Source organism: Ursus americanus, chromosome 31, assembly GCF_024610735.1.
Source record: "Ursus americanus isolate L20-20 chromosome 31, mUrsAme1.1.p, whole genome shotgun sequence".
Taxonomy (NCBI): Eukaryota; Metazoa; Chordata; class Mammalia; order Carnivora; family Ursidae; genus Ursus; species Ursus americanus.
The window spans coordinates 14364441-14380744 of NC_142157.1; the positions used below are offsets into that span (position 1 = coordinate 14364441).

Genomic DNA, 16304 nt, shown 5'->3' on the forward strand with positions numbered 1-16304 from the left:
TCTGAATTTGTAATTGTCGTTTTATTTGTCTTTCCCTTTCACTAGACGTGAAGCTAAATAAGAGCCAGGGATCTTATCTGTTTAATCTGCAGAGCTTAGTATAATATCTTTTTGTTTTTTAAGATTTTTTTATTTGAGAGAGGGAGAGTGCACAAGCTGGGGGAGGGGCAGAGGCAGAGGAGAAGGGAGAAGTAGCCTCCCCGCTGAGTAGGAAGCCCAATGCAGGGCTTGATCCCAGGAACCTGAGATCATGACCTGAGCTGAAGGCAGATGCTTAACCGACTGAGCCACCCAGGTGCCCGTATAATATCTTTTATATTGAACTCATTCAATATATATTTGTTTAATGTATGAATGAGTGAATGTGAAAGCACACAGTCCTTTATATGCAAAAAGTACTCATATTTTTTTTCTTTTTTTTTAAGATTTAAGTAATTTATTTCAGAGAGAGCATGAGCGGGGGGAGGGGGGTGAGAGAAGAACAGAGGGGGAGGGAGGGGGCGTGGAAAGAATCTCAAGCAGACTGCGTGCTGAGTGAAGAACCCCATGCGGGGCTCAATCCCAGGACTCTGAGATTATGACCTCAGCCGAAACCTGACTCGGATGTTTAACCAATTGAGCCATCCAGGCGCCCTATATATTCTCTTTCTGTTTTTTCTCTGTTATAGATTCTGTTAATTTATTAAAAATTCGGAATGCGGTTTGTTCGTTTGAAAGATTATTAGAACTTAAAAATGATCACTGTGAGCAACTTACAAGAAAAAATAAAGAATTGGAAGATTCGGTTAATGGTCTACAAAAGGAGCTATCACAAACAAAAGAAATTAAATTGCAGTTGGAGCAGCAAAAAGTGGAATGGGAACAAGAACGCTGCAGTTTGAGGTATGACGTCTTGGTTTCAAGGAAGTATTTGAACTTTTATTTTTTTATTATTTTAGATAGGCTCCACACCCAGTGTGGGGCTTGAACTCACAGCCATGAGATCAAGAGTTGCATGCTCTACCGACTGAGCCAGACAGGCACCCCTTGAGCTATTGACTTTTATACTACAGATATGTAGGAGAAGTTTTGTAGTTGCTAACTTACCTTCTAGGATTTTATAGGGAAGAAAATGTCTTTAGTATTGTGAAGTATGGGATTCTTCTGAATAATACAGCAAGTTCTTAACGGTGAATACTTCTACAAATAATTTAATGTATATTCCAAATCATAATTTTAATGACCATATAGAAGTCCATCATATGGAAACCTCATTATTTAACAAATTGAATTTTGGTCGGTTTTCGTTTTTCTATACTTTAATTAAAGCTGTAAGGAATGTCTCTTATATAAATCTGTTTCTACATTTCTGGTTAACGTACTTGGAATACATTCTTCAATATAGTATTGGTTACTTAAAGTATAAAAATTTTTAAAGAATGTCTTCGATCCTATTTTTAAATTGTTCTCAGGGAAGTTTATATTAATTCGTATGCCCGTGAACAGAGTATAACATGGCCATTTTTCTCAAGACAGAAAAATGTTTAAAAATTTATTCAGTTTTAAACATACGCAGCGATTAAAAAGTAACATGGAAAATGATTACTGCTCAAGTTGCTCAACATCTCTCTTATATGTAGGTAAAATTAATTCAAAAGTCTGTGCTGCAAGCACATATTACTCTTTATTGTTTACTTAATTAATATGGATCCTGTGTTGGTCTAGAAGGGGTTTTCAAATGATTTATAAAGTGGATAATAGGGGTTCCTGGGTGGCTCAGTTGGTTAAGTGTCTACCTTCGGCTCAGTTCATGATCCCAGGGTCCTGGGATCGAGCCCCATGTCCAGATCTCTGCTCGGCGGGGAGCCTGCTTTTCTCTGTCCCTCTGCCTGCCACTCCACCTGCTTGTGCTCTCTCTCTCTGTGTCAAATAAATAAAATCTTTAAAAAAATAAAATGAATAATAATCAACAAGGTCAACTGAGAGTATTGCAGAAGAAGAAACATAAAATGTATAGGGCAACAGATATTAGACTCCCTAGCCTAGTCCTGGATCACAGTAATCTGCAGGGGTATGTTGTGCAAATGACATCTGCAGATTCTGTCTTACACTGCAAATTATTTTTAGAGGTACCTGTGATGTTTTGTGAAGTAGAAATCTACTTCTAGTGAATTTATAAACAGCAATTTCTCTTTTTAATTAGTAACTAAATTATTCTAATGGAAGAGTAATTATGACTATGTGGGAAAAAACGATAATTTTCAATTCTAACTTTCTTGAATAATTTCAAAATTTCTTTCCCTACAATATCTACCAGAGTTATTATTGACTAAAGCTTACTACTAAACTGCATAATGCTTTCTCATTGCTTCTTTTCAACTCTGTGTATCTTTTGGAAGAGATTGAAGTGAGAAATTAAAACCATGAGCCCTAGAAAGGAAAAAATTAAGAACATAGAAATTTCGGGGCGCCTGGGTGGCTCAGTCGTTAAGCGTCTGCCTTCGGCTTAGGGCGTGATCCCAGCATTCAGGGATGAAGCCCCCCATCAGGCTCCTCCACTGGGAGCCTGTTTCTTCCTCTCCCACTCCCCCTGCTTGTGTTCCCTCTCTCGCTGGCTGTCTCTCTGTCAAATAGATAAATAAAATCTTAAAAAAAAAAAAAAAGAACATAGAAATTTCATTTGGACAGTAAACCAACATATGTGGAACCAGATCATGAAATGAACTTTTTATTGCTTACAAAACAAATTTTAAAATAAGTCCATTTATTTGCAGGTTTTCCTTCAAAAGGGAAAAAGAAAAAAGAAGAAATACTGATATGTTATATGAAAAAAATAAGGAGCAATTAAAAAGAACAGTACAGCAGTATAATAAAGAAGCTGAAGTGAAACAACAGCTTGAAGTTACTCTTCGGACACAGGATGAGGAATTGAGGAGTGTAAGAAATAATTTGAATCAGGTACATCTTTGATAAAAATTGTGTATTTCCATCAATATTATTTATAATATCCCTTTGATTTAATGTATATTATTTAGATATAAAATAGATAAAAAATTCAGTTTTATCCTAATAGGAACTATGATATTTATAGCTAAAATTAATAGCTTATTGGAATCCTTGGCTTCTCATATATGCTGTATGTATATTTTCTGAGTTAAGGGATGGAAAGTAAATTGAGATAAATGTGAATGCTGGCTCTTTTTTTTTTAAGATTTTATTTATTTTTAGAGAGAGAGCATGAGCAGGGGAAGAAGTAGAGGGGGAGGGAGAGGGAGGGAAAAGAATCTCAAGCCGACACTGCGCTGAGTGCAGAGCCCAACGTGGGGTTGGATCTTACAACCCTGAGATCATGACTTGAGCCAAAACCAAGAATAGGACACTGAACCAACTGAGCCACCCAGGCACCTCAGTTTTGGATTTTTTATGTGAAAATGCACGCTAAATCACCTTGAGACTATGATGGAACTAGTTAAATGTTTTGTAAAGAAATTTTATTTCACATACTGTATGTACCTTTATTTTTACTCTATGACAAATTTAGCTGTCATTTAAAATTGGAGTTATTCATGAGCAGGATAAAAATCCTGTCTTTACAAAGGCTACTTCTTTTGAACATTTTTTTTAAGTTCTCTTAAGCTTTTGACTTTCTTTTTTAATGGTGTGATCCAAAATCCTAGTGAGAATAGGTCTCTAGGTTGTAGAAGAACAAAACGACACAAGAAACACCTTTCTCAAGAACAGAATGCCAGAATATTACAAGACGGAATTCTAAACCATCACCTTTGCAAACAAAAGGAGCTAGAAAAGGCCGATAAGAAAATGCATTCTGGGGGAGGGGGGGTGGGGTAATGGGATAGACCGGTGATGGGTAGTAAGGACGGCACCTATTGCATGGTGCACTGGGTATTATACGCAACTAATGAATCATCGAGCTTTACATCGGAAACCGGGGATGTACTGTATGGTGACTAACATAATATAATAAAAAATCATTAATTAAAAAAAATAGAGCCAAAAAAAAAAAAAAGAAAATGCATTCTGGGGTATTTTCTTTAGTCATTTTGAAGTACATGTGTGTATGTATTTGTATGTATACATATCTTATTTTCTGAAATTACTATTTTTTCTCCATGTATGCATATATATATATTTTAAAAACCAACAGTGTAGATCATGGAAAGTATAGAGGATTTTTAAAGCATATATATATATATAAAGCATATATATATATATATATATATATATATATATATATACATACACATACACACACACACACACACACACACACACACATATGGGGGACATAAGGGGCAGTGACATTTCTGGTCCAGTGGCTAAAGTAATAGTCTCAATTTAAATGCATTTGTCTGCAAGCGTCAAATAGTGACATTCATAATGTCCTCATCCAATGGAGAGGCTTTTATTATTTTCCATAAGAATTGATGAGCTTTCCATAAGCTCAAAACTATTGCTACTGACAACATATGTTTCAGTTTTGGGGCAGTTACTTCATCACCTCTGTATTAATAGAGAGTTTAGCTTAACGCTTCCACTGACGAACAGGAGGAAAAGTGTAGCCTGTTCAGAGACTTTCTTTTGGATGTTAGTGTCCTACTTTTGAGAAAAGTAGCAATTTGCTCCAAGTGGTATCCTATTTTATTACAAGGTGCTTTTGAAACAATCATATGCTAATGATAATTAATTGATGAGTATTTTATTCCTAATAAAACAGCTCAGTGTATTTCCCCCCATTTTGTATTTCTTACCATTTTAAACATCATGAAGAGGAAATAAAATTTATTGCAGCAGCAAATAATCTGATGATTTTTCTAAGAGCTGTATACATTTTACCTTATTTACCACCAGTATTTTGAAATATAAGGCTCCTTTTGTATTGATGATTTCCACTAGAGAAGAACTGCAGTTTGGTGCAAGAGCACTAGTAGTGGAGTAAGAAGACCTAAGGAAAGTCCTGCAGCTCACTTACTATTTTTAACCTCTCCATTCTAGAATTGTGATAACTAAAAGTGGTCATTGAAGTATGTAGAAGTGTTTATAGTGCAGTGCCTGGATTTGTCGGTTGTCAGTAGATGCAATTCTTATAACTGACTATAGAAATGTTAGAAAACTGGAATTCTGTGGAATATTGTCAGGAAAAAAGAATTTTAGGAAATTTAATCTGTCCAAACATATGCAGAGCTAAGGATTTTACTGTGGGGTGGCTGTGTTAGATATCAGACTGTAAACTCAATGTTTAGTGTCGTCAGATTTATTAATCTTTTATTTCAAGCTTTCTGGGTTTGTTGTAAATCAGAGAGAGGCCTTTCAATTGTGAGATTCTTAAAAATTTTGTCGTGGTTTCTTTTTTCCTCTCATGTATTCATTTTTTTCAATTAAATTTTTGAACCTTTGGGAATTTAGGCTTGTATAACGTTTGAGGTTTGGACCCAACTTTATTTCTTTCCCGTTGGATATCCACTTACTGCAACCTGTTCGTTGTATAAACATAGGTTATTCTTTAATTTCAGAGAACATCATGATAATGTCATTTTATTGAGTTCCAGCTAAAAGTCTCCTTTGTTTCACTTAGATTTTTAATAGTCATGGAAAAGAAAAAGGTCTGTTGCATAAAAACCACAGGTGTCAGGATCAACTTGCCATGCTAAGACTGGAAATAGGCACTATAAACAATCAAAACCGGGAAAAAGAAAAGAAGTACTGTGAAGACATTGCAATTATAAAAGAGAAAAATGCCAGCCTTCAAAAGACCATAAAACTGACCGAGGAAACATTAAGAAAAACAATATTCCTGTATAGTGGACAGATTAATGCTCTGACCGCTGAGAATACAATGCTAAAGTCAAAATCGGAGGGCAAGGAGGAAAATAAGGAAAGACTGGATGCAAAAGTTGAATCATGCCGAGCTAGACTAGCTAGTGCTATACAGGATCGTGATCAAATTCAGACATCAAAGAGAGACCTAGAACTTCCTTTCCAGAGAGCAAAAGATGAATGTGTTCCTGTGCAGGAGAAATTGAATTTCGATGTGTCTAACCTGAAAGATAACAATGAGCTGCCTTCTCAGAATCTTTCGAAAGGTGAAGGTCAAGTCAATACTTTAGAAATTGAGCTCCGTCACCCAAGAGATGCCCTCAGAGAAAAGACTTTGGTTTTAGAACGTGTACAGGGAGACCTAAGTCACACACAGTGTCAGAAAAAGGAAATTGAACACAAGCATCGAAATGAACAAGATAAAGTGAATAAATACGTTGGACAGCAGGAATCCTTAGAAGAGAGATTATCTCAACTACAAAGTGAAAATACGTTGCTTCAACAGCAACTAGATGATGCTTACAACAAAGCTGCCAGTAAAGAAAAGATAGTAATTAATATCCAAGACCAGTTTCAGGATATTCTAGAAAAACTTCAGGCTGAAAGTGAAAAACAAGGTCTTATGTTGGAAGAAAGAAATGAAGAGTTAATGAATGAATTTAATCTTTAAAAAAAAAGAATTTATTAGTATGAAAAGGAGAAAGTAGAAAGGGAAGTATCCAGAAAGATAAATATTTTTCAAGCTTCCTGAGAGAAAATTCAAAGTAATATTTGATTATGGATTATTATTATCATTATTTTCTTTTTAGAGAGAAAGAGTGCACCTGCACATGAATGGGGGTGGGGCAAAGGGAGAGGAAGAGAGAAACCCAAGAGGGCTCCACATTGGAGAACTCCTCCTCAGGACCCCAAGATCATGACCTGAATGATTATGGCTGAATTTTGAATCTAGTTGAAAATATAAAATATATAGACTATAAGCCAGGGTTAACTTGTATCTAGCAAATAAAAATTAGACTTGAGAAGTGCTCTAATCTGAATAAAATTGTTGTGCCATCTATGAAAGTTTAAGAGGTTAAGTTATAATTGCTGATAGATAGTAGGCTAATATTAATAATTTAGTTTTGTACTGCTAAAATAAAACTTTTAATCTTTGTCATCACATTTTAATACCATGATGAACAGATAAATGGAAATGCACATACCTAAAATGGGCATTTTGAAATTGAGATTCAATTAAGTGGATTAACTTGACAGTTAACTCCTGACTTCCCACATGAACTGAGATGCTGTATCTCAGTACTTTTCCTTTGGTAGCTCTTTATAAATTTTAGGTTGGCATAACTTTATTTTTACTTACATAAATTTGAAGTTTTAGTCTGAAATCATGTATTCTTATGACCTTTTACCTCTTTGAAGGCACTTACTTTTCATTAAATCATAATTTGGGACAACTGTGGTGAGCTTTAGCAAAACTGTGTTTGATTTAATCTTCCCAGTGCTATTTATAATTTTTTAAAGCAATTTTACACGTAATTTGGTCATTTCAGAGCACAATTACTATGATCTGGGCATAAGTTTGTCCAATACAAAGAGAACTATATCTCTGTAATTCGTTAATTTGGCATTGGATCTCCATTTTCAGATTAATGAGGGATGGCAGGATTCTTGTGTAGCAGAAATGGCGGTCAGGGAGGGAGGTGCAAGCCAGGTTATCTAGGGCCTTGAAAGCCATTAGAATGACTTCCCTTTTGTCCCGAGATAGTAATCTATTAGAAGGATTTGAGCAGAGGATTGAATATGTGAGGAACTTTGACATTAATTGAAGCCTCTAATAAAAAAGAGGGAAAACATATCATGATGTAGAATTTACCACTGCTAGTCCCACCTATATACCCATTTCTTTTTGAGACTTCAGTAGGTTGGGAAGCTTTCCAAATTCATCAACAAGGAATGGGTAGTGGGGCTGAATTAATTATCTAAGTAACATAATACTGACTGGGCAAGATGATAACACCTTTTTGTGTCTTTAACCAAATTCAGTAAACAGCAATGTGTACATATTAGGAAAAGAAGGTGAATTGACATATGTGGCGATATTTTTCAAAGGACGTATGTTAGAGTTACATATTATTAACACAACTTAAGAGTAAGATGACTTATAAAATCAGTAGCAGAAATGTCTTATTAGGTAGCTATGACACAGCTTCAACTAGAACTGGCTGATACCCTAAAAAAACAATCTATGTCAGAGGCATCACTAGAGGTTACATCACGTTGTCATATTAATTTAGAAGATGAGGCACAGGATTTAAAGGAGAAATTAAGTCACATCAGAAGTCAAGTATGTATTAAATGGAACATGTTAATGGTTAATCTGTAGCTGATTAAATAATATAAAATGTTTTAGGATGCTGATTTCCACGGACCACTTTCTTTTGTATTTTCATTATAGTTGATTTAGTATAATTTTAGTATCTTCGCAGTGCACTTATTTCTTAAACTTTGACTTTCATTCTGCTGTTTGTATTATACATTTTTTCTTATACTATTTACGCTTAGGGAAGTTGAGACTTAACGCATCATTCCTCACAGAAATTGAGGGACTTTTTTTTCTTCCAAACCGTTTTTTTTTTTAAATATTTATTTATTTATTTGAGAGAGAGAGAGCACATGCACATGCACACGTGTGCCTGAGTAAGGGGAGAGGAGAGGGAGAGGGAGAGAGTCTGAGGCAGACTCCCTGACCAGCGCAGAGCCCCATGCCAGCTTGATTCTGTGACCCATGAGATCATGACCTGAGCTGAAATCATGAGTTGGATGCTTAACCAACTGAGCCACCCAGGTGCCCTAAACACTGTTTTTTAATGATATCTCTGGTGCCATGATGAGGTGAGCCATATAAAATCAGAAGATAGTGTTTAATGGAATGTTTCAGAGAATTCTTATTTCTCATCCTCACTTTTATGAATGGATAGAGAATCTGTACTGATTTCAGGATAACTTGTACAGAAAAGTCATTTCACAAACCAGTTGAACTTAGGCATTTCCTTCATTTTTGTTTCCTTTCAGATACATTGTAAATGCATAGAAATATTCAGATCATGTATAGTATATACACCCAAAAGAGAGAATTAAGAAAATTATCTAGGTCCTGCCTTTAGATTTGTTTAAAGCCTTATTGAGGTAAAATACACATACCATACAATTCACCCATTTAACATGTGTAGTTCATGGTTTCTGAATATATTCATAGAGTTGTGCAACTGTCACTGCCATCAAGTAGAACATTTTCATCACCCTGAAAAGAAATCCTTAGCCCTTGCCCGGAGCCTCAGGCAACCACCAGCTACTTCCGGCCTCTATAGAGTTGCCTGTTCTGAATATTTCACATAAAGAGGATCAGACAGTGTGCGGTCCTTTTTGACTAGCTTCTTTGACTTAATGTTTTCAGGGTTCATCTGTGTTATAGCATATGTCAGTGCTCCATTTCTTTTTATTGTCAAACGTGCTCCATTGTGGGCTAAAACCCTGTTCATTCATCGCTTGATGCACCTTTGGGTTGTTTGCACTTTTTCGCCATTAATAATGCTGCTGTGAGCGTTCATTTAGTTATTTCCCTGCCATCAGATTTTATCCTCTGAGTTAATTGGGGTGATGTCACCATCTCTCAGGCTTTTACTCCTGCTGTCCTTTCTGTCCTTTTAGGTTCCCTTCCTCTTGCCTAATCCTACACTATTCAGACCTGGCTCATAGTCTCTCATTCTCCATGGAGCTCTCTCCGACTATTCTAATTCCCACTGACCTTACTCTCTTCACACTTGTCATTTAGTCTGTGCAGAACAATTTAGTCCTTCGTTTTACATTGTTTTTATTTTTCTCATGCGAGATGATTTTGTCTAAGTATGCATTTATCTAAGTGGGAAAATATGGGTTATGTATGGTACCTATCCTTGTATAAATTGAAAATATTTTAACTTAACAGTTTTTAGGATAAAATTAAGTGCTTTATACCATATCAATAATTTCTTATTGAAGACATTGACATAACAAAGCTTTTATTTTCTAAATGTATTTTAAGCAATTAAATGTAAAATTGAAAGCATTTAATCTGGCAGAGGAGAAGTGTTCAATCAAATGGTTGTCCCCCTCCCCCCCAACTATGGAAAAACAGCCTAAATTTGCTTTTCTTCATTTTGCAGGCAGAACTGAGATTTACAGCTTTTAACACTTTACGAACTATAAAGCTCTGGGGACAGCTTTTCTTTTTTCTTTCTTTTTTTCCTTCCTTTTTTAGAGTTTGTTTGTTTATGTAATTTCTACACCCATGTGGGGCTTGAACTCATGACTCCAAGGTCAAGAGTTGCATGTTCTTCTGACTGAGCCAGCCAGGTGCCCCTGGGGACAGCTTTTCTGATATGCCATATAGCATGTAGCCTTAATCTATTCATCAGAGTACTTGCTAAAGCAGTGTAACTTAAACAGTTGCTAAAATAAACAATATAAACATGAAATGATTTGGGAACATTGATTTAGCAAGGGTCCATTATTTCCACGTCAGTGGCTTTCCCTTGCCTCTGATGTTCATGTAAATTATTTATTACTCAGTCTAGGAGGTACTATTGGCACTGTAGTCCATGAGCATTGTCCACTGAGTAGTACAGAGAGGGAGTAAGTTAAAATAATTATAAGTGGAAAAAAAGTACTGTTGGCTGGTGGAATTGGTGCGAGTTTTTTGAAGTACTGAGGATATATTCTGGGCCTCGTGCTCCCCATTTGCTGCCACTTTCAGTGATACGAAGAACGATTCAGTATAACTTGTAGATGAGACCACTTTTGTGGTCTCATCTGCCTAAAATATCAAATATGATTAGAACATAACATGCAGCAACAATAATAATGCTAATTGCAGACACTTAGAATTTGGTGTGTGCTACATCCCCTTCTAAAGAGTTCATGCATATTTCCTAATTTAATCTTCCCAACATCCCAGTGTGGTAGATACTATTATTTTCTTCATTTCACAGAAGAAGAAACTGAGACACAGAAATTTTAAGTAATTTGTTCCAGGTCACACAGCTAATAATACCCAGTGGTGTTGGGAATTCGGACCGTAGGCATTCTGGTTCCTACGAAGATACTGCCTCTCATACTATTCCGTGAAATACCTGGTTGTCACTGAAAGCAGCATGTTAGCTTCTATAATCACTGGAATAGCCGTGGTCATTCACATACATGAATGTTTACAATTATAGTTGATGTGGTGCTTGGAATACAAAAATAGAAATGTTTCCCATAAGGTTATTTTCTGTCTTTCCCCCTTTGACCAATATGTACATTTGTAGGTTTAGCTGATAAAATAAAATTTAAAAACATGAAAAGTGTTACGTTTTAGCACTAGAGAAGTCAGTAAACTTTTCTGTAAGGAGTTTGTAAATATTTTATTTTAACATTTTATTTATTTATTTGAGAAAGAGAGAGAGAACAAGCAGTGGGGAAGGGCAGAGGGAGAGAGAAGCAGACTCCCTGTAAATATTTGAGGCTTTGTAGGCCATAGGTCTCTGTTGCAGCAGCTCAACTCTGCTGTAGTCATGAATCAGTATGTAGAGGAGAGTGTGGTTGTGTCCAATAACATTTTATTTACAAAAATAGCTGATGGTGGTTTTATAGTAGATTGCCAATAGTTAAAAGTGTTTCTTTCTTTTCTTTTTTAGTTGCAAGAAGCACAAGATCGACATGCAGAGGCTGTAAGATGTATTGAGAAGTCAAAAGATCACGTGCAAAAGTACAATTTAAAGCAGCACAGAAAATAGCTTGAGTATTTATAAAGCAGATAAGCTGTGTAGTATGAGAAATATATCAGTGATGACAATAAGTACATCATTGTTAAGCTAGATAAAAATTTCAGCTTTGTGCTCTATTGAAATGTATGATTTTTGCATATTATCTTTAAATTTTGCACATTACAAAACCAGAAAATGGCACAGTTGCCAAATCTTCTACTTTTTAAATTTTTAAGAATTTATGTAACATCTTCAGATGTCTGTTTAGAAATTATACGGTACTTTTAAAATTTGTGTGTGAGAATAATTTTAAAATACACATTTTAGGCCTGAAGTTGAAAATGCCGAGTTAAAAGATAGAGTCAAAAAGCAAGCGGGCGGAATTGAAGAGCTTCAGGAAAACCTGTTAAGTACAAGTTCGGTAAGTCAGTCTCTTAATTTCTGTCCTACCGAAAAGGAATTTTTATTTCTCTAGTAGTAGTGTATAAGAATATTTTGGATAATATGAAAATTTTCACTGATAAAAATGTTTGTTCATATTTTTGCTACTGACTACTAGTAGTATAATTCCTCTTTATAGATGAAGTTGACTGAATTAAAAAATTAATAATTTTTATAGCAAGATTGTAATAAAAAAGATTGTGAATAGTCTAAGAAAAGCAATATTTTATACCTACCACATTTTGTTGATCTGTCAGTGGACAATTGGGTTTTTCCACCTTTTGGCTGTTAGTAATGCTGCCGTGATTATTGGTATACAGATGTCTGAGTCCCTGCTAATATTTTTCAATATGTTTAAAAATTCCCAAACTTTGAGTAATAATTTGATCTTGAATTCTGACTTTCTCTTGTAATCTAAACCCTTTAATGAGATTTGAGGGTGAATTACCTTAATGATAATTTGTTGTGATTTGTAATCAAAAATGTGTAATTTGTTGTCCTCATCAAGAATGACTACTAGGTCATTATGCAAACGTTTTTCTCAAAGGAATATCTTTTTCTCTTTGTTGGATTTTGAAAAGGAAAAGAGATGCCAGTGAAAAAGTAGAAATGAGTGCTCAATCAGGGCCTTACATAGTAACAGTACTCCTAGCATTCATTGCAAGTTCTGCAGCTCATTTCTTTTCATTCACTTGAATTAATCAGCCTTTCAGAGATTTAACAATCGAATCTCAGAAAAAATTAATGTGCAATCCCCAATTCCAACTTATTGATCCGTAGTGAAAACGATATAACTATTTACCAAGCAGAACCAGATTCTCGTGCCATTTACACCCTCCTTTGTAGGAGAGGCTACCAATGATGTAAGATGAGAGGACTGCATTGTGAGTCCTAACTTGGAACAATGAGGTAGATGCACCTACCACTAGTTTCTTTAGTCACAAAAGCTGCATACTTTCAAATTTCATTATACAGCTATACCTATGAGGGGAACTGGCACATTCTGTTGACTGGTTCTTTCCGTGGCCCAAGAAACATCGAAAATTATTTTTTTTCTAGATTTCATATAAATTAGTCACATTGGATTACTGTGCTTTTCATTGAGCGTCAGTAACATGACAATATGTTGATAAAGAGTCTTCTGTGAATGAGAATGCCAGGGTTTGTCCCCCTCCAGTGTCATACAGAAATCTATTAAGGAAGGTATCAAATATTGTAAGGTTTTTAAGAATATCTGTAGCTCTTCTGTAGATTCCAATGGAAATGAATTAGGGTTATGACAGAAAATTATTAGCCACTTTAAGGTCTACCCTGTGAAACAAAAACTTAGCTTTCAACCAACTCAGTCCATAGTCCTGACTTCTCTAGAAGGATTTAGCTCACGAATCCCCAGGCCAGAGACTACCTGGGTTAAGATATTCGATGGACACAGTTTTGAGGTGAAGAATCTGGATTGGGAAGAAGAGATATATCCCTCTAGGCTGACTTAAGCTACCAAACAACATAGTCAAGTATGTTTCTGAATAGAACTCCAGAAGACTTCCCTAAGATCAAATCTCTACGGAATAGGAAATTATTCAAAAGAAAACAAAGGTGAAAAGTTGATAATCTGACCCTTGTGAAAAACCTTTGCATCATAAAAGAAAAGCAAGACAAAGTATGGTGGTCAGCATCCTAAGGGTAAGGGTGCCCCCTGAGATGATAAAATAACAATATACTTGAAGTAATACCAAAAAGAGTCAACATAAACTGTAGAAGATTAGCTGTCTAGGGGCACCTGGTGGCTCAGTCAGTTAAGCTCCTGCTTTCAGCTCAGACCATGAGCTCAGGGTCTTGGGATTGAGCCCTGCACCGGGCTCCCTGCTCCCTCTCCCTCTGCTCCTTCCCCCATTCATGCATTCTCTCTCTATTTCAAATAAATAATTTTTTTAAAAAAACTAGCTGATGTAGTCCACATCAGGTAACGGTTTTTGAGTGTGTGGTTTTGAATATTGTCTGTGAGGAACTAGAAGGAAGATCAAAAGGACAAATGACCTCAGTACAGGGGTCAAGGCTGGAAATGTAGATTAGAGAATCCGGTTTTGAAGCCTTGAGATTTAAACAACTTGGAGAGGATTTGAAGAGAGGAAGAGCAAGGGTCAGGGACTAAATGTTAGCGGTTGCTGTCATTTAGAAATAAAATGGGATTAGAAGAGAGGGGAGGGTGTGGTCATTGTTTTCAGGGGCTGAGAAGTAAAGTGGATAAGGACTTTAAAAAAAAGATCCTTGATGACCCTCAAAATTTTTTAGTGGAATTCCAGGATGGAAGCTCAGATTTTAGTGAAAAGAAGAAAAGTGATGAAAAGTTGAATCTGTGGATGAAAGGACACATTAAATAAAGAATGTTCAAGGCCAGCGAAAGGGGAGAAGCAGGATGATAGTAAAAGCTGCAGGAGTTAAGCAAAAGTTTTTCTATAATATCGAGAAGACTTAAACTTTATTTAAAGAGAAAAGTAGTTAATAGAAAAGAAGAAATTGAAATTTTGCAGAGAATGCTTGAAATGCTTGCAGAGAATGAGAGTATCTCATCCTAAAGTCAGATGATCATCAAAACTGTAATGGGGACTGCATAGGAATTTTTCAGAGGTTATCTTAGAAAGGTGTGATCTCACAGAACGCAGAGTATCTTAAGCTATGGATGAAAATGCTTCTAGGGTATCGTCAGAAAGTAAAATGTAAGTATAGCCACTTTTAAAATGTTTTCATTAACACTTAGTATTAATATGGGTAAGAACCTCTGTATTTCACAAGTAAATTTTGGCAATTTAAATTCTAGAAAAAATAATGATGACAGTGTAAAATCAGTTTAAGCTGTTTGAAGAAAGTTCCTTACATTTGAAATTTGTTTTTATTGGCATCAGGTTTGTAAAACTACATTAGATAAAATTTAAAATCATAAATTTTAAACTACATTATATACATTTAAAATTAAAGTTAATTATAAACCATTTATATAATGATAAAACATACAATTATAAATTTTAATTTATAAAATTTATAAAATGTAGTTTATAAAACTGTCTACACATGTCTTAGTCATGAATTCATGAGAAATAATATTTTATGAAAGAAGAATGAGTATCTAGATTTTTAAAGATAATTTTCTTTAAAATGTTTTTTCAAAGTGTGATGATAAAAGGGGAGAGATGAAGAAATTTATTGAGTTAAAACAATCTCTGGAATATTGTTTGGATCAAGAAGTGAAGAAAAATGGTCAATTAGAAAAAGAGATTACTAGGTAAGACTGTAATATTTCAGATCATTTTAACCATTAATTAATTGATTTAACTATCATTTTACTTTATTAAAACCTAAATACAAATTCTTGCCAAAATTATACTTACACTTTAATTAGATTCCTTAAATAGTAACAATAGTTCCCTTAACAATAGCAACTGCACTTTTCATCGTCCACCTTGAATAGTTTCTGCAAGATATCTTTGTTCTTTGGTAATCTTTCCTTTTAATAGTGTTCTTCCCTTCAAACCAATATTTTAGTATCTAAAAACCTCTCTGTGTCATTGTTTAATCACCTCAAAAGTTATCTTGGTTTGGCTTCTATATTCTTATTTTGTATTATTGTTTAATTTAAATTCAATTCATCAACCTATGGTGTATTATTAGTTTCAGAGGAAGAGTTCAGGGATTCATCAGTTTATATAACACCCTGTCCTGATTACATCAGGTGCCCTCCTTCATGTCCATCATCCAGTTACCCTATCCTCCCACCCTCCTCCCCTCCAGCAACCCTCCGTTTGTTTCCTATGATTGAGAGTTTCTTATGATTTGTCTCCTGCTCCGATTTCATCTGCTTTTATTTTTTCCTCCCTTCCCTTAGGCTCCTCAGTTTTGTTTCTTAAATTCTACATACCAGTGAACTCAAATGATAATTCTCTTTCTGATTGAATTATTTCACTTAGCATAATACCCTCTAGTACCATCCACATCACGGCAAATGGTACAATTTCATTTTTTTGGTGGCTGAGTAATATTCCATTGTGTATATATATACGCACACACACACACACACACACACCACATCTTTATCTGTTCATCTGTCATTGGACATCTGGGCTTTTTCCATAGTTTGGCTATTGTGGACATTGCTGCTATAAACATTGGGGTGCAGATGCCCCTTCGGATCGCTACATTTGTATCTTTGGGGTAAATCCCTAGTAGTGCTATTTCTGGGTCTTTGGGTAGCTCTGTTTTCAACTTTTTGAGGAA

At 35.2% G+C, this 16304-nt stretch overlaps 1 protein-coding gene and 1 pseudogene across 38 annotated transcripts in view; both read left to right on the forward strand.

The window, feature by feature from the left end:
• Positions 1-16304, forward strand: part of LOC123793446 (uncharacterized) — a 386505-nt gene that overhangs the window by 275073 nt on the left and 95128 nt on the right. For 25 of the 38 annotated variants that reach the window (XR_015722485.1, XR_015722484.1, XR_015722483.1 and 22 more), the window contains 5 exons: positions 669-882; positions 2754-2937; positions 11529-11599; positions 11925-12018; positions 15203-15315. The exons of 6 other annotated variants lie outside the window; for them this stretch is intronic. Coding sequence is in view for 27 of the 32 variants with exons in the window: in XM_087857789.1 (XP_087713915.1) it covers positions 669-882; positions 2754-2937; positions 11529-11599; positions 11925-12018; positions 15203-15315 (676 nt within the window). In the remaining 5 variants the exon portion in view is untranslated. The remainder of the gene's footprint in view (positions 1-668; positions 883-2753; positions 2938-11528; positions 11600-11924; positions 12019-15202; positions 15316-16304) is intronic. 7 more of the 38 variants (XR_015722487.1, XM_087857804.1, XM_087857811.1 and 4 more) reach the window with 4 other exon arrangements.
• LOC148107378 (ankyrin repeat domain-containing protein 26 pseudogene) lies at positions 4243-6960 on the forward strand (annotated as a pseudogene).